Source organism: Nomascus leucogenys, chromosome 21 (assembly GCF_006542625.1).
Source record: "Nomascus leucogenys isolate Asia chromosome 21, Asia_NLE_v1, whole genome shotgun sequence".
Classification (NCBI taxonomy): domain Eukaryota; kingdom Metazoa; phylum Chordata; class Mammalia; order Primates; family Hylobatidae; genus Nomascus; species Nomascus leucogenys.
Window position 1 is genome coordinate 76,606,357 of NC_044401.1, and position 18,268 is coordinate 76,624,624.

The window sequence follows — 18,268 nt, forward strand, 5'->3', positions numbered from 1 at the left end:
TAAGTCTAGCCGGTTTAGAAGAAACCATCAGGGAAGAGGTGTGGGACAGCAGGAGAAGCAGTAGCCCAGTCAGTGGGAAGAGCATATGCAAGGACTGAGAAGTGGGAAAAAGCCCAAGTGGAGCCTGTGGGCAACAGTAAAGGATTTGGATTTTCAGTGGGCTACAAAGCCCTGTATGATCTGCCTGCCCAACTCACTCATAACCCTTCAGCATCTGACCTTTTCCATTGCACTCTCTCCACACCGGCCTCTCCAGCCACTCCGCCCCTGCTGTTCTTCAAAACACCAGGTCTTCTCCAACCAGAGACTTCAGATTTGCTGTTCCTTGTATGTGAAAGCTCATCCACAATATGCACATGACTGAAGCTCTCACATCCTACAAGTCATGACTCAGAAAATCCCTTCTCACCCCATTTAAAATTGTATTTCCCATACTTTATCTTTTTCCAAAACACTCCTTACCACCTGCCATATACTTTTCTTTAACTCGTTGTTGTTGCCTGTCTCCTCCACTAAAATAAACCTTTAGAGGGCAGTTCTGTTTGCTGTTGTTTTTCTGAAAATGAGAACAATACCTAGCACAAAGTAGATGCTCAATAAATATGTGTTGTATGAATGAACAAAGGCAAGCAAATAGAAACCATTAAAGGGTTTTACCAGGGAGAAACAATTCATTTTGATTCATTTGAGTGTATAAGTACATTTTAAAATTCCACTTCCTCCATTTATCATTACCTAGAAACTTGGGGATTTCACATTAAGGTGGTGGCTACATGCCCAACTGGCCCTTAACTTGAGCTACCACCAATTCATTTCTACAATGCTACCATAGTGATCTTTCAAACACATCCACTCCCATCTCCTCCACCACCTACCTGCCAAGGCTGCAACAAGTTCCAGGCTCCCACACACCGATGCCCCAGCCTCACAAGCTGCTTCCACACCAAACTGGTTAACTCTCTAACTCTCCCCCTTCACCTCTTCCAGGAAGCCTTCCTTTCCTGATCTCTACTTCTTCACCCCAGTGCTCTGACAGGATTCCACCTCAAGTTGCTGAGATTTCTGATTTTCGGGGCACACACTCCCACTATCCAGGCCTTGCTAGGGAGTTTAGATTTTCTTCTAAGGGTGCTGGGAAGCCTCTGAAGCAGCAGTCCCCAATCTTTATGACACAGAGACCAGTTTTGTGGAAGACAATTTTTCCACTGACTAGGGTTGGGGGGGGGTCGGGGGAACCTCAGATCATCAGGCATAAGAGTCTCATAAGGAGTATGCAACCTAGATCCCATGCATGGACAGTTCACAACAGAGTTTGTGCTCCTATGAAAATCTAATGCCACTGATCTGACAGGAGGTGGAGTTCAGGCAGTAATGCTCAGTCCCCCACCCCCACTTACCTCCTGCTGTGTGGCCTGGTTCCTAACAGGCCATATGTGGGTACTGATCCACAGCCGAGAAGTTGGGGATCCCTACTATGAAGGATGCATAAATGTCTGTTGTTACTTAGCTGTATCCCTGTATCCTTGCCTGTATACTTAAAAAGGAAGACAAAACTCTTCCTCTTACTGTCAACAGATGATCTCCCAACTGCCCTCTGCCTTCATAGAAATGACAAGAACAAACTAACCATCTTATTCCACAATTCTACATCCCTACCTGCAACTGAATCCACATGCTTTTCCTCCCATCAGAATGTGATAAAGTCTCTGATTCCATCCAAAACCAGCCTGTCCATGTGGACTCTGAGTTGCATCTCCTTTTTCCAACTCAAGGTACTATACTTGTGATTATCAATTTTTTTCACATGTGACCAATTATCCCTTACTCTTGGATCATTCCCAGGGGCAGACAAACATTCCCTAATACTATCCAAATAAAATAAAACAAACCTCCTCATCATTCCCTTAGATCCTTTACCCCATGTCTTCATCCTGCTACTGCCTCATTTCTCCCATTCCGTTTCAAAGCGAAACCCTTTAAAAAGCTGTCCATACTTGCCCTCTCCACTTCTTCAGCTCGGGATATCACTTCCCCATACAATGAGGGATCTGCCTCCCCAACTCTCCAGATTAAGGTCATTAATGACCTTCATACTGTCAAAGCCAGAGATCGATTCTCTGGCCTGACTTTACTTCACAGCAGCATGTAACACAGACCATCACTCCTCACTTAAAGCATGTTCTTCTCTCCTCCCAGATTCACCACCACCACACTAATCTGGTTTCCTTACTGCCTCACCGCACAGTCCTCCTCACCCACCCACCACCTCACTGTGGAGGGACCCAAGGCTCAGCCCTTGGCCCTAATGGATTCTTTATTGACACTCCTATCTTAGGAAACAAACCTAGGTCCCACGACTTTTCATGTCCTCTGTATGTTGAGGATACAGACTGACCCAGTCTCCACCCTAGGCTGCTCCACCATGCTCCAGATTGTGTATTCAATTGCTGACACCACAGCTGCACATGAATGCCCAGTTAAGTACGTCAAAAGCAGTGTGGCCAAAATCAGAGCTGCTGACCCTTAGTCTCCCACATTCTCCAGCATTCCTCAGTTCACTAAGTGGTACCATTCAGTTGCTCAAGCCCCAAATCCCAATTCTTCTATTTCTCCCTCATCCACATCCAATTTTTCATCAAATCATGTAAACTCCACCTCCAAACATATCCTGAACAGGATAACCTCTCTGCATTACCACTGCCATTAGCAAAGTCTAAGCCACTATCACCTCTAACCTGGTCAGCCAGTCCTTCCACATATTAGCCAGTGATCTTCACACGATTTAGATCATTCCCTTGCTGAAGCTACCCCTAACCACCAACTATCCTCCCAACTTTCATTACACTTAAATCCAAATTCCTTTCCTTGGCCTCTGCAATCTAACCTTGTCAGCATTATTTCCCTACATTCCTCCCCTTTCCCTTCTCAGAGTGCCCCTTCCAGATGATCTGATGGCTGCTTCTTTCTTTTTTACTTTTTGAGACAGGGTCTTGCTCTGTTGCCCAGGCTGGAGTCCAGTATGTGCAATCACAGCTCACTGCAGCCTCAACCTGCTGGGCACAAGTGATCCTCCCACCTCAGCCTCCTGAGTAGCTGGGATTACAGGTCACCATACCCAGCTAATTTTTTTTGTAGAGATGGGGTCTCACTATGTTGCCAAGGTGGTCTCGAACTCCTAAGCTCAAGTGATCCTCCCACCTCAGCCTCCCAAAGTGCTAGGATTACAGGTGTGAGCCACCACGTCCAGCCTGTGGCTGCTTCTTTCTCAGCATTCTGGTCTCAGCTCAAATGTTAAATGCTTAGAAAAGTCTTCCTTGATCATGTTAGTTAGAATCCCCCTAACCCCAACTCATTAGCCTACTTTGACTTCACAGCATTCAACAGTCCTTGGAAATATTCGTGTATTTACTGTGTCTCACTTCCCTAGAGGGCTGGGGCTCCATTTGATTTGTGTCACTCTATCCCTAACACCCATCAGAAAACCTGGCACTTAAATATCTGCTGACCAATTGCCTGACTTGGGAGTTAGGACTGTGCTTTCTCACCTTCTGCGGAGTTGTATCCTCAGACTCTAGCCTAGCATGAGGCCCAGAGAACATGGGATAAAAGCTAAATGAGTGAAGTTAAGGCAAAACAGTCAGAGGATTCTCAAGGCAGTAATCACAAAATAAACAAAATACACTGAGGCCTACTAAAGGACACAGCCTGAAACTGGTCAGAAAGTGAAATGACCAGGTTGGCAAGTTTCAGTTTTGCTTACCAGTAACTGCCCAAAGTAGTTACATAGGTGTCCTTGATCAAGTGTGATTTGCCCTAAGTCCAAATCCTGTAACTGAAAATACAAAATTGGCCCAGAGTGGGATTACACAGAATGATGGCTTCTGTGTTCCATACTTCTATTATTAGTAAAATCTTCACAGTGAGCATGTATTAACTTCTGTAATAATTTTTTCCATTAAAACCAATCTTTCTATATAGTTTCCAAAAAGAACAAGGTAATTTAAATGAACTGCTAAGTTAAAGTGGAAATTTCCAAGAACTGAAAAGCCAATTTTCTAAATTCCCTCTACAGGCAAAAAACCCCCATGACTATCACCACGCATTAAAAATATCATGTAAGTAGTATCCTCATTTATCTTTCTGATCCACTCCCCACCTTCATGATGACTTTATTCCGTTGCCTATAATTTACCTTTTTTTGCCCAGAAAAAAGGCGGTTTGAAATTCATTACAAGCAGCAGCATAAAGAAGCACAAACTACAGGCTTCCAGAAGATGAGCAAGTACAACTCTGCACAAGCAGGAAAAAGTAAATACCCATATCATGCTTCTCTCTGCAAATCAAAGAGGTGGCTAAAGGAGGAACTAAGAAATGTCACCTCCCACTTCCCATTTTTACTAGAGTCCAAGAAGGCATGAAACTGGGGTTTGGGCATGATTGCTCATGCCTGTAATTCCAACACTCTGGGAGGCTGAGGTGGGAGGATTTCTTGAGCTCCAGAGTTGGAGACCAGCTGGGCAACATGGTGAAACCCCGTCTCTACAAACAAAATACAAAAATTAGCTGGGCATGGTAGTGTGCACCTGTGGCCCCAGCTACTCAGGAGGCTGAGATGGGAGGACTGCTTGAGACCAGGAAGTGAAGTCAAGGCTGCAGTGAGCCGTGGATCATGCCACTGCACTGTAGCCTGGGCAATACAGCAAGACTCTGTCTCAAAAGAATGAAAAAGAAAAAAAAAAAGAAAACAAAACAAAAAGAAAAAAACTGCAGTTCATTTGCTACACTCATCCTGTAGACAATGTAATATGTCTTTCCTAAAGTGAAACTTTTTCACAATTAAAGGACTGTCGTTTATTCCAAAACAATGTTCTCATACTTTTTTGAGGGTAAGTACATATAAATTGCCAGCAACCATATGTCTGGAGTCCCCAAATTATTTCTGAAGCTTTCTTGTTTGAAATATTAAGCCTGGGGACCACCGGTTAAAAGCATTACCTTTTTTTCTGTTGCGTGACTGGAGTTCAAGATTATGGAAAGTCATCTTGTACATGTCATCCTGGGCATGCCAGAGTTTCCTCTCACTGCCTACACCTTGTCTGCTAAAGCAAAACTGGCATTTCACTTTCTGCTGCTCTTCCGACAGTCCTGGCTGATGACTTGATTTAAGGAGAGCTTGTGACACTGCTTTCATTACTGATAACCTGCATTATATCGTTTAATTCTCCCAACCCCTATTAGTTACCAGCATTATTCTCATTTTATACCTGAGTCAAGTGAGGCTCAGTAAAGCTATGTAGTTTCCTTCAAATTGCTTACCTACTAGAGCTTAGATTTGAGCCCAGGCTTAATTCTAGAACTGGAGTTCCCAGAACTGCCTCTGTGTAAAGCTAACTTCTGCAAACTTGCCATATGGAACCTCTTTTCTGCATAACACCAACCAAGAGCACACAGAAACAGGGTTCCCTGGAACACACTTTTGGAAATAATGATTTAAAGCTATGGTACTCAAACACCAAAACAGATACTCTTCTCTGTGAAGACCATAGTGAAATGAAAAAAATAATGACAATGTAATATGTCTTTCCTAAAGTGAAACTTTTTCACAATTAAAGGACTGTCGTTTATTCCAAAACAATGTTCTCATACTTTTTTGAGGGTAAGTACATATAAATTGCCAGCAACCATATGTCTGGAGTCCCCAAATTATTTCTGAAGCTTTCTTGTTTGAAATATTAAGCCTGGGGACCACCGGTTAAAAGCATTACCTTTTTTTCTGTTGCATGACTGGAGTTCAAGATTATGGAAAACATCTGTATAACCTGGGAGGGAAATAGTTTCTGTTTTAAGATTGTGAATCTAACTGATAATGAACTAGTGCTTTTTCCTTGCCATATGCTTACATACAAGACAAAAAAGCATTTCATGCTAGCAGGGTCTTTACTACAAAGAAGAACAAGAATACTTAATCTAGTTTTACGTTATGAGTGGCTGAAATGCAAAAATCGTTCTTCTTCTGCTCATTTATTATAATCCCTGCTGTACAAGATGAATATAAATGTAACCCTCTGCCTTTTTCTCAAAAGTACAGTAACTCCAACTGCTAAGTCTACTAACAGGCTTCTTTTTTTCCTTAGAAGTCAAAAAATACTTTAATAATCAGAGGGGCACATTTATTAGAAATACTGCCAGAAAAACTTTCAACATCAATGTGATTAAAGGCAATCTTGCACTGAAATGTTATTTAAATAGTGAAATTTCACTTCTCCCTTTCTAAAGGAATTTTTTTTAATGGCACAAATCCCAGATGATTGTGTTTGCTATCTGCTGCAACCTTAGCTTTCATTTAATCTTTTTTTAAAAAGCCAATTACTTCTAATGCAAACTGCACATACTTCCCCTCCCCCTCAAAGAAAAAATTTTATAAAAGAACAACTAAATACAACACACCGACTGTTGTAAGGCACAGCAAGGAAAAAGGCTCTGATATTTTTACTTAAAAAAAAAATGGCTTTTGGTAAAGGTCAGTATTTCTAGACAAGGATAAGAAAAACAAAGGTTAGGGTGACCTGCTCAAGCTCATGAAAAGCCATGCACATTCTGGAAAGTGCTCGGAACAGCAGAATGGTTAAGCATGTGAGCAGTGGAGTAGTTAGATCTAGGTTACAGGGCCTCTTACATGCTCTGTGATCTTAGCCAGCTACCTCACTTTGCTGAGTCGTAGTTTCCTCATCTGTAAAATGGAAATAATGGTGATACCTAGATCATAGGATTGTGATTCATAAATACCTCATACTTCGCTCCTGAGATTACAGTATACAAGAACCAATCAAAACTGTAAATTGGACACAGCTTGGGAACCCCATCCTACTGTGCATATGGAAACATGTGCATGGTCTCCATGAATTGTGAAACATGAGGGTTCAGAAATTCAGCATGGACTGTGCCAGGTGTTACCTTCCAGTAAGCACAAAATTGTAAAGATACGGGGCCTAAAGAACACTGTCTGCCTTCTTCTCCAATCAAAATGCAGATTTGTTTCCCAGTGAATTCTTCCTATAACTCCTAAGACCTATAACAAGGCTTCGGCTTCTTTAAACCAGCTCAGGGGCAGCGATCTGGAGAATTTGAATGGAAATTCCATGAAAGTTCTGGACTCTTTCTCCTGCATATTTACATACCATGAGGGGCTTAATAGAACTCAGGCACCATTCTCATGGTCCATGGCTCTTGGAAGCTGGGGCAATAACAGCGCTAATCGTGCTCTGTATGTGAACTGCTCCCAAACACGTGTATGCCATAAAAAAGTTACACACCGGGGACTGTTGTGGGGTGGAGGTAGGGGGGAGGGATAGCATTAGGAGATACACCTAATGCTAAATGACAAGTTAATGGGTGCAGCACACCAACATGGCACATGTATACATATGTAACAAACCTGCAAGTTGTGCACATGTACCCTAAAACTTAAAGTATATTAAAAAAAAAGTGACAGTGAATGATAAAAGTGGACAAAGACAGCAACCTTCTTATGTGAAATCTTTCTACTCTCCATTATCTCCTTCTAACTCAACATGTTTCTTTAATATTGAATGAACTCTTGGTTTAAGACTAACAGATTTTATTATTTTGAAGATTCTCCCCTTCAAAATAGTTCAAGAATAATAACATCGCATTCTGCAATTCTGCAGATTGGGTTTCCTTTTATCAACCAAGGAACTCATCAGAACAGTGGTCAGCAAACTTTTCCTGTAAAGAACCAGATAGTAAATGTTTTGGGCTTGGTGGGTCATACGGTCTCTGTTGTGTGTAGTCAACTCTGCTGTTCATTGTATGCAGCAAGCAGCCATAGACAAGTAAATGAATGCCCGTGGCTACGTTTCAATAAAATTTAGTTATGGACACTGACATTGACGTCTCATATAATTTTCACATGTCATGAAATCTTTTGAGTTTTTATTCCAACCAATGCAATGCAAAAACCATGCAGGCAAGATTTGGCCCACACGCCGCAATTGGGGAAAAGTCCCCGCTACAGGAGGGTCTTTCTGGGTCTCTGGGGGTTCGTGCACCTATGGGTTAGTGAAGAGCTTACAGGGAAGGAGTCACGCGCAGGAGCTGTCAGCAAGGACACTGCCCACTGTCACGGCCACGCTGATTCTCATCTATGGAGGTGTTTCTTAAGTGTGGCCAATCTGCAAACAAATCACCTGAGTGCTCCTTACATGTGCATTAACGTTCAACAAGCACAAGGTGATGCTGAGGCAGGGAACTTGGATTTTACCGATTCCTGTCTGAGGCTTGGTTTATATCTCCACGTAAGATATAAGCAGACTGCAAGTACTGTCATCTGCAGAACCTTTACACGCCCACAGAGAGGATCAGGAACGGTAGCCTGACTTGCCTCAAAAGAAAGGTGCAGAACACAAAAAGCCTCCATTCTGCAGGAAATAAGTTGAAGTCCATGTGAGCAGAAAATAAAAACCAAAAGAAATGATATGCTTCAAAATAATTCACTGTGAGGAGTAGGGCAGAGGTGAAGCAAGATTGGGCCATGACTCATTATTTGTTGAAACTGTGTGATGGATACAAGGAGGATCATTAAAATATTTTCTCTACTTTGTATGTTTCAAATCGTCCATAAGAAACAGTTGAGGAGAAAAGCAGACAAAAGAAACCGTAGAGAAAAACAGAAATGCTCTCTACTTCAGGGAGAGGATATTATACCTACAATGTAGTTCCTTTAACAGTAAAATACTTCACAAACACCTATTTGTTTTCCATGAATTAACCATGAACCATTTTTTTCCCCTAGGAAAGAAAAAAGGTGGTACTCTGTTGACTCAGTCTGTGTTTACTGAGACTATCCAACTCCCCAGCAAGCTTGTTTTGGTGTTTTTTTTTTTTTTTTTTTTTTTTTGAACTCTAGTTGCCTACAGGTGCTAACCACGCACTTTTCCATCTTGCCCCAGGCTCAATCATGTTCAGGTTAATTATGACAACGAAATCACCTGTCATCAAGTGTGGACATCACACTGCGTTGCTATTCTACTTCTTTGCCTAAATATCAAAGATAAGAGAGGTGATGTCCTGTCTGTACCCTTTCTGGAAAGTGTAAATGGAGCACTATATTAAAGACAGAGCAACGAAAAGTGCTGAAAGCTTCTGGCCTCCCCTGGGGCCATACAGCAACACCCCCTAAACACACAAACACACAGAATACTATCTTCTTTTGGAGTCACAATACAATGAAAAATTGGTCATTTGAACCACACACTAGAGTGACTCAATTCAATCTTCCTAGTAGCTCTACTTATTCACTTTTGGGGCAAATATTTACTGAGCACAGTGGTGTGCAGGAGCTGAATATGCCTTCATCAACAACACTCCTGCCTTCAGGGAACTTACTCTCTAAACAAGGAGCCATCACATAATGCAGACTTTGAAATGCTGACGTGTAGAGTGCAGAAAGAAAAAGTACAGAGTACTTTGATACCACACAACAGTTAGAGAAGTTATGAACAGCTTCCCAAAGAAGATGACATTTTTCCCAATACCATTGTTGACTCCTACAATGACACCATATAGGTTTTAAAATCTGCTGTGCAACTAAGGCATTTAAAGTTTTTATTTTTTTAAGGGTCTCTAAATGTTCAGGCACTAATATAGAAACCCTAATCAATTATTAGTACCAATTAATTCAATCTAAACATAATTTTGTTAAGTTTCACAAATCCAAAATTTGTGGAAGTCCGGAATTTCACAAATCACCTTGGGGAAAAAACAGTAATTTGTCTTTTGAGTTTAATCATTTCAAAAACGTCAACCGGGCGCAGTGGCTCATACCCGTCATCCCAATACTTTGGGAGGCCGAGGTGGGTGGATCACTTCAGGTCAGGAGTTCGAGACCAGCCTGGCCAACATGGTGAAACCCCGTCTCTACTAAAAATACAAAAAGTAGCCAGGTGTGGTGGCAGGTGCCTGTAATCCCAGCTACTTGGGAGGCTGAGGTAGAAGGATCGCTTGAACCCAGGAGGTGGAAGTTGCGGTGAGCCGAGATCACACCTGTACCATTGCACTCCAGCCTGGGTGACACAGCGAGACTCCATCTCAACAACAACAACAACAAAAAGTCAAAATGTATTACCAATTTCTTCCCACCAAAATTAATCATGCTAACAACTAATATTACAAATTACAGAACAAGAATAAGGCAATACAAGAATGCAAACAAAACTAGGTTGACCTCTGAGCAATAACCAAATTTTGTCTTAACATTTGCCTACCTGTGCTAAATGGCAGAAGAGGGATGATACACTACCTAAACCACAAATAATTGCCCTCCATCTAAATCAAGAGTTCCAACCTTCTGCCACAACATTAACCCTTGGGTAGTCTTGCCTTGGGTAGGTTTACTACCTAAACCACAAATAATTTCCCTCCATCTAAATCAAGAGTTCCAACCTTCTGCCACAGCATTAACCCCTGGGTAGTCTTGCCTGATAGGAGTTGGTCAAAGTAATCTGTTACAAGAAGAAAAAGTGAAAAGAAAAAACAGGCAGAGAGCCTAGCTCAGCAGTTTTGAATTTTAGGGGTGGGGACATGTAAATGATCCTTTTGAGAATCCAAGGGAAGCTGTGAACACCTACCCTAGAAAACTGACATATTATTTTGCATACAATTTCAGGGGAACTACAACCCCCTGAAGCCTTTTCAAAGGTCACAGATTAAAAATTCCCGTACCTAGAAATATAGAATTAAGAAGTCAGGTTATCAGCAGTCGAAAGAGTTAAAAGGAATTAGTGTGTACTGAGTCATTCACATGTTACCTAATTTAATTTCAACTCCTACAATAACCTTGGGAAGTAGGTAGTATTATCTTCCAAAGAGGCAAAGTATATTCAGAAAGATGAAATAACTAATGCAAGGTTAAGCAGCTTTCTCTCACATCCAGGCTTTCTAACCCCTAGGTCCAAAATTGCACATTGGAGAATTCAAGTCAAGCGCATATTCCCAGAGATATTTCAAGATGAGGAGTTTCTGGGGTGGTCGCTCATGCCTGTAATCCCAGCACTTTGGGGAGGCCGAGGCGGGTGGATCACCTGCGGTCAGGAGCTTGAGACCAGACTGACTAACATGGTCAATGAAACTCCATCTCTACAAAAAATACAAAAATTAGCCAGGTGTGGTGGTGCATGCCTGTAATCCCAGCTACTAGGGAGGATGAGGCCAGAGAATCACTTGAACCCAGGAAGCAGAGGGTGCAGTGAGCCGAGAACTTGCCACTGCACTCCAGCCTGGGCAACAGAGTCAGACTCCATCTCAAAAAAAAAAAAAAAAAAAAAAAAAAAGAGTCGTTTCTGACTTCCAGTGATTCATTCACATGATCAATTTATCTACACGTTTCTTCAATTTAACAAGAGGAATCAGTATGGATTTAATTTCAAAACATCTTTTCTTGGTAGCTGATAATTTTAACCAGACAATGAATAATAGTCTAATAAGTTTTGATAATATTAAATGTATTTTCATTTCTGAAGCGGCCTACAATGGTGTGTTAGGAGAACATAAAGGTCCACTGAGTGAGTGCTGGACATCCTCAAACTTGGATTTTAAAATATCCCCAGATAATCCACAAAGTCACAAACAAAGGAAGAACTGACTGAATTTAAAACTTCAGTCTCAACTCACACAGGTGTAAGTTCCAAGTGGCCTGGTAGCTACAGCATCCTCTAAATGGTTAGAGCAGCTTTAAAAGGGGGAGGAGGGGAACCCTTAAAAAACACTAACAAGGGCCAGGCGCGGTGGCGCACACCTGCAATCCCAGCACTTTGGGAGGCGGAGGCAGGTGGATCACGAGGTCAGGAGATTGAGACCATCCTGGCCAACGTGGTGAAACCTCCTCTCTACTAAAACACAAAAAATTAGCTGGGCGTGGTGGCCCGCCGCCTGTAGTCCCAGCTACTCGGGAGGCTGAGGCAGGAGAATCGCTTGAACCCGGGAGGTGGAGGTTGCACTGAGGAGGCGGAGGTTGCACTGAGCCAAGATCGCACCACTGCACTCCAGCTTGGCTACAGAGCGAGACTCTGTCTCAAAAAACAAAACAAAACAAAACAAAACACTAACAAGATCCATGTCCCTTTTGTACCTCAAGTAGGTAGTTTAACATCTTAGATCTTCATGGAAAACACGCTGATGAAAGCATCCCAACAGAAAATAATACATATAGCAAAAATTAGGTACAGTCCCCTCAATTTGGTTGGGTCCCTGTTCAGCTCAAGGCACCCAGTGACACATTAATACTTAACTCATCCTTTACAGCAGAATTATTGATAATTACAATCTTGTTTTCACACAGATTTAGAAACCTTTTATGGGATATGTATCCACACCCAGAGAAAGAAAACTAAGAACAAGAGTAGGTCAGGTCCTCTAAAGCTCTACTCCAACTGCTTACTATGAGAGTTGCCACCTAGTGATTTTAATTTTTTAAGCCCAGGCAGGCTGCCAATTCAGCACTAAAACCGGACTAGCAACTGATTTTTCCTATTGCAACATCATCAACAAGTCCTGTGCTTTCCCTTGCTTTCCTTTACCCTCAAATAGCAATTCTCATTTTAAAAATCAACTTATTTGTTCTATAATCTGTTCCAATTGGAAGCTCTCATCGGGCTGTCACTGGTATTACTCTTCCTCCGAGTGCCAAGAGGCTAACGAGCGGCCAATTCAAAAAAACCGAAACAGAGTTAAGTGAAGAAAAAGCAGGTGTGAAAAGCAAGAAGGAAATGTGAAGACAGTAACAATGGGCAAACTTTGGACTTAAAAATGTTCCAGTTGCCAAAGTTCTACCTACTTTTGGGCCAGAGACAAAAATTCTGCAAAATAAATGGCTACGAGTGAGAAATAAAATTGCATTCGGGGACTATAAACTTAGTATTCCGGGTCAAACCTCACTCACAGCCTCGTCCTAACTCACTGAAAAAATAACTTGAAACTGAACCCGAAGTTCACTGGACTTCAGAAGTCCTTTCTGACCACGGTGTGCCCAGGCCTAGTGCAGGTATTAGACAGCAAAAGCTGACTATTCAAAGAAAAAGAAAATCTCAACAAAAGGTCTGACAGTTTCCAGATACCTGGCCTGATTTTCATTTGGAGGCATACCCTATTTCCCTAGTGTATCTTTTTACCAAACGGTTAAAAACTAACAAATAATTAGACCCTGATTTCACCAGCTACGGGCAGTAAAGGCTTGTTTGACCAAATAAAATTCTGGCTTGCTTTCCCCCGTGATCTTGGCAGCTCGCAAAAAAACTGACCAAATTGCACTCCAAGTTATGATCTTTTTGTAGCATCCTCAACTTGTACCTTAAATCCTACATAAATAAGACTGCATAGGTAAAGCATCATCTTTAAGTTCAAAATTCGTTTCGATTGCCAACAGAAAATGTCCCCTAAGCATTCGTGGGAAGGTTTCAAAGCTGAGAATTCCTTCCTCTACTCGTGTTTCTCCGTAAGGAGGTCAGAAATGCAGAGATCTAGGTTAAACTTCCCGCCGGTTCCCAGCGCTCATCACCAATGCTGCTGCTCCTGCCTGGTCACAGAAGGATTCCGGACACTCCTTATTACAGGAGGCCCCCAAACCAAACTTTCCAAGCGCTCTGCCCCCTCCCTCCCTCCTCAGGCAGCATCTTCGCAGGCACGGGGAGCCGGTATGGTGGGCTGAAGTTCCCGGCCCCAGTGAACTGTCAAGGAAACTTCCCAGGGGTTTGCACAAACTCCATCAGGGGGGCTGGACTCACCTTCCCGACAGAGCCCCATGACTTCGCGGTTTTTCCCAAACTCCTTGAAACTTTCGTCCAATTCTGTCCCTAGGAGATATACACACACAGGAGGAGGGGAGAGGCAGGTCAGTGGCCGGGAGTGTGACGCACACTCACGCACGCACGGGGTAGGTGTGGGCACCTCCGCGTTCCGCAACCCAGCAAACGACAGCATCTCTGCCCCTCGAGGGGGCGGGTCACAGGAGGGGGGCAGGGGGGAGGGGAGGAGAGAGGAGGGGGTCGCGAGGGGGTGAAGGGAGGAGGAGGGCGTGGACACTCACCGTCCTTCCCAGGAAGTTTGGAAGCCTCAACCCACAGATTCCACGACTGTCCCAGCATCACTTCAGGACTGGGCAGAGGCCTGCGCTCCCCGACCGTCGCCATTGCGGCGGCCGAGGTGGAGGCGGCGCCGGGCCCGCCGTCCTCTGGCCGTGGGCGCCGTGGCGGCGGTGGCGGCTGCTGCTGCCGCTGGGATTGCGGAGGCTGCTGCTGCTGCTGCCGGCCGGCCGCGGCCGCTGCTCCGCCCGCCGCTGCCGCCGCGCGGCGCGGCTCCCCCCTGACGTCATCCGCGGCCCGCTCCGACATTCTTTCCGCTCCTACAATGTAACAAAAAAAAGGGGGGAAAGAGTCGCGCGGGGGCCGTTTTTTAAGGAGGCGCCAGGGAGTTCCGGCGGCGTGCGCGGCCCGCGGACCGGGTGGGGCACGCTGACAGCGCCCCCATGGCCGCCCAGCCCCCCAAGCCCGCCTCCTCGAGGCCACCCCCAGCCCCGGGCGCAAAGTCCGCGGCGCGGGCTAGCTTTCGCTTTCGACTCTCGCGGCCGCCCGAGGGAGGAGACGGGCAGCAGGCGGCCCGCCACCGCGGCGCTGGGTCCCCTGTCTACCTCTGCTCAGAGGACCTGGCGCGGAGGCCAGCGCCGGAGCGGCCCCGCTCCAACCCCGCGCCCCACCATGGCAGCCCGCGCGGAGAAGCCCGAGCCGCACCCCAGGACCTCCAGCTGCCCACCCTTCGGCCGCTCGCATCCCCGGGCCCGGCCCGGCTGCCCCGCTCCTTCCTTCCGTCCCTGCGTCCGTCCGAGCGGCGGCACCCGGCCGGCTCCCTTAAGCGGAGGCGCCTCCCGCCGCCTCCTCCCACTTGCCGGTCCCTCCCTCTCAGCTCGCTCCGGCGAAGTTTGCACGTCAAGCCCCCGGACTGGAGCCAGGGCGAAGTCGGAAATGCAGCCACCTATGTAGGAGCCGGCCGGCCAGCCCCAGGGCAGCGCCGGAGAGGCTGGTGCAGGGGGCACTTTGCCTTCGGCTTGCGGGCGGCCGCAGAGTTGTCAAAAGCATGAATGGGAAGCCGCCGCAGAGCGGACTCCGGGCATGCAGGGAACCTTGGGCTAGCGGGAAGTGCCGCCCAGGTGTCTGCCCAGGTGTCAGGACGAAGTACCGTGTGCCCGCCACGCCGCCCACATGTGTGACCCGACCCGCAATTGGAAGTCATATTGTGCGCCCGGGGAACTTGAATTCGTCCAGCAAAGAGAGAACATGAGATCAGTGTGCGAGGGAATGGAGGAGAGTGAAACAAACCGAGAGGAGCTTTAACCCGTGTACATATTTTAGAGGCACCACCCCAAGTTTCTGGGTTTCCACTGCTCCTGGAAGTGATTCATTCACCCCAAAAATAAAAATCTGATTCATTTTTAACTTAAGTTGTTAGTCCTTCCCTGTTTATGGTTGTCTTTTCTTGGGCAGAACGAGACCCCAGGGATTAGGAGAATATAAGGAATTCCTACAAAACATGTTTAGAAAATAGTGGTTTTGGTCAAATTTTGTTCACTAAATTAAGCATTGGCCCACAAAACTTAGCACCCCTCCCCAACATACACAACATTTGCTTAGCGATAGGCTACAGATGGCAAAATAAAAGGCTACTTAATGACCTAAAGTATTAAAAATACTTGAAACAGTAGCAGACCACACCACTTTCAATAAGTGTTGATATTATTACTATTTTCTCAAATTGATGTGAAAATTTGAAGCCTGAGACAAAAACAGTGATTCTCATCAGCATGTTTCACACTGCAGTAGTATCAACTCCTGTAATGTGTGTCAGAGATGCTTGCTCACAAGTGCTTTCTCTGACTAGATGGGGAGGAAGTGGAATTCTTGTTTTTTTTTTTTTTTTTTTTTTTTTTTACCTCAAACATCTGGTGTGACAGAGGTGGCCAACTTCTTTGTTGATCCAACTTGCAGAAACACAGAAAAGTTTACGTAAGCATAAAAATTAATAAAGAAATGTTACTGCAACCCAAACATAAGGTGGGACTGGTAGAGAGGGTTTGGGGTTCAAAATTTAAAAGCACACACACACACACACACACACACACATTTTTATTTTAGAAAGATTTAGAAATAAGTCTGTAAAATTTTTTCCTGGATTGCATGCAAACAAGTCCAAAAAGTGAAACCATGGTTACTTCCTGTCCTTAACAAAATAACCAAAATAGTAGAAATGATTGGAAAGATTTAATTTTAAAAATCATTTCTACATCTTTAACTTCCTCCATAACTATCAATGAGAAAAATGCACAGGAGTAAAACATATAATTCCCTTGACAGGAATAGAGTTCCCTCCTCACTTTTAACATAGCTTAGATGACCCCTGTGCAGATTTTCAATTTTTCATTCATTCCAAATCACTGCAAAATCTGAATAATTACATGAAAACACCCAACCTCTGCTTTCCTAAAGTACACAATTTATTACTTGGAATTTTGAAATTCTACACTTAAGAAAAACGAAAATTTGGATTTTAACGGCATTTGAAGATACCATAGAAAAGAAAAGCTTGCGGCCACCAAGCCATATAGATAACAAAGGGAGCTTGCTTGTTGAGTACAGCTCTTCAGATCCCTGAAAGTACAGAGTGAGAACAAATATAAGGAGAATGGCAAACATTAAGTATGGTCCTACTGCCTCAAGACATTGCTTGATTTTCCTCTCTTGGATGTGAAACTACTTCAAGATTCACTAATATGACTTCTAGCCAATGGGGATCAATACAGCAATTTAGAGTACTTCAACTTCTTTCCTAATTCCTGCTCGATACCTCTTTTGTTCTTCAAAGTTTTTGATTGGTTTAATAAAACACAACCAGGCTTAAAATGAAAAATATTAAGTATCCTCTGGCATTATGATCGTTATTAAGGGAAATTATTACAAATAGCAGTTACCAATTATTGAGTACCTCAATACTCAAAACTAATAGCAAGCTATCAATTATTGAGGAATCTCATAAATAAGCACTATAAACAAGCATCTTATATCAAACTGAGCAATTCAGCTCAATCCTTTAGGAAACTTACTATCAAACTGAAGAGGATGTGCAGACAAGAGATTGACGGGCATTTCCTGGTATTTCTTCAACCAGTTCTCTTTTGCTGCAGCCAATGCATTTTACCCACTCTTTCTTCACCCGTAAAAAAAGTCCTAACTCCTAGAAATGTTCTGATATCCATAGCTGTTAGAAGTTTCCTTAAAGTTGGAATGAGTCATCAAAAAAAGTCACAACAGCAAGCTGACACAGTGCATCTGATATTTGAATTTTGGCAACTTTTAAAAGCGTTCCTTATGCAAAGCACACTGTTTATAAACGAGTACAACAGAAACCCAATACTTAGCTGTATTACCTACAGTCCCACAGTAAAGAACTTGATGACCTCTTACCTAGATAATCCCCTTTCCATACCACCAAATTATAAAAAGAATATAACTGTGTATAAATTTTCTGTGTGTGTATGTGTGTGTGGGGATGACAAGGTCTCACTATGTTGCCCAGGCTGGTCTCAAACTCCTGAGCTCAAGCAGTCCTCCTGCCTTGGCCTCCAAAAGTGTTGGGATTACAGGCATGAGCCACCACATCAGGCCAATACAATTTATATTCACTTAATATGTTATTTTAATATAGTATTATGCCTGTATAATATCAATCAGTGCTTCTGCCAGTGCATTTCTGATGATGCCTTCTAACTCTGAGGAACTTCACTGTCTGCAAACTGAAGTAATAATTCATTTTATATGGCTTGAGTAATGAGTATTCAGTTTATCCAACAATTCCTGATTGCCTGCTACAGACCAGGCACTCTACTAGGCACCAGGGTGAACACAAGATAGTAATTTCACTGAGTATGTGAGAAAAGTAGGAAGTAGGGGAAACAATTCATCGAAACAGTCTTGTGGAGAAAAACTGTCACCACCAACTAGATTGTCTATGGCTTAAGAACTGGGCTGTCAGAGGTGAAGTACTGCAAATTTTGTGCATTTCATCCCTTCCAAGGATGTATTTAAAATGTGGTCTTATCTCATCACCCAAATTTAGGGATGTTCTCAGTAGATGCCAAGGGTAACAAGTCTGTCTTTACAAAAAGGATTCTTTGCACTCATTAAACGTTTTGTTCAAAGGCCAAAGGTAT

General features: G+C 43.7%; 1 protein-coding gene across 6 annotated transcripts in view; it reads right to left on the reverse strand.

Annotated features, from left to right (window-relative positions):
- Window positions 1-18,268, reverse strand: part of ATXN7 (ataxin 7) — a 144,070-nt gene that overhangs the window by 81,433 nt on the left and 44,369 nt on the right. For 4 of the 6 annotated variants that reach the window (XM_030801503.1, XM_030801505.1, XM_030801504.1 and 1 more), the window contains exons 3-4: window positions 14,099-14,413; window positions 13,797-13,865 (exon numbers count right to left, since the gene is read on the reverse strand). In XM_030801503.1, the coding sequence (XP_030657363.1) occupies window positions 13,797-13,865; window positions 14,099-14,402 (373 nt within the window). In that variant the 5' untranslated portion in view covers window positions 14,403-14,413. Of the gene's footprint in view, window positions 1-13,796; window positions 13,866-14,098; window positions 14,414-14,798; window positions 14,915-18,268 lie in introns of those variants that run through there. The other 2 variants (XM_030801501.1, XM_030801502.1) reach the window with 2 other exon arrangements.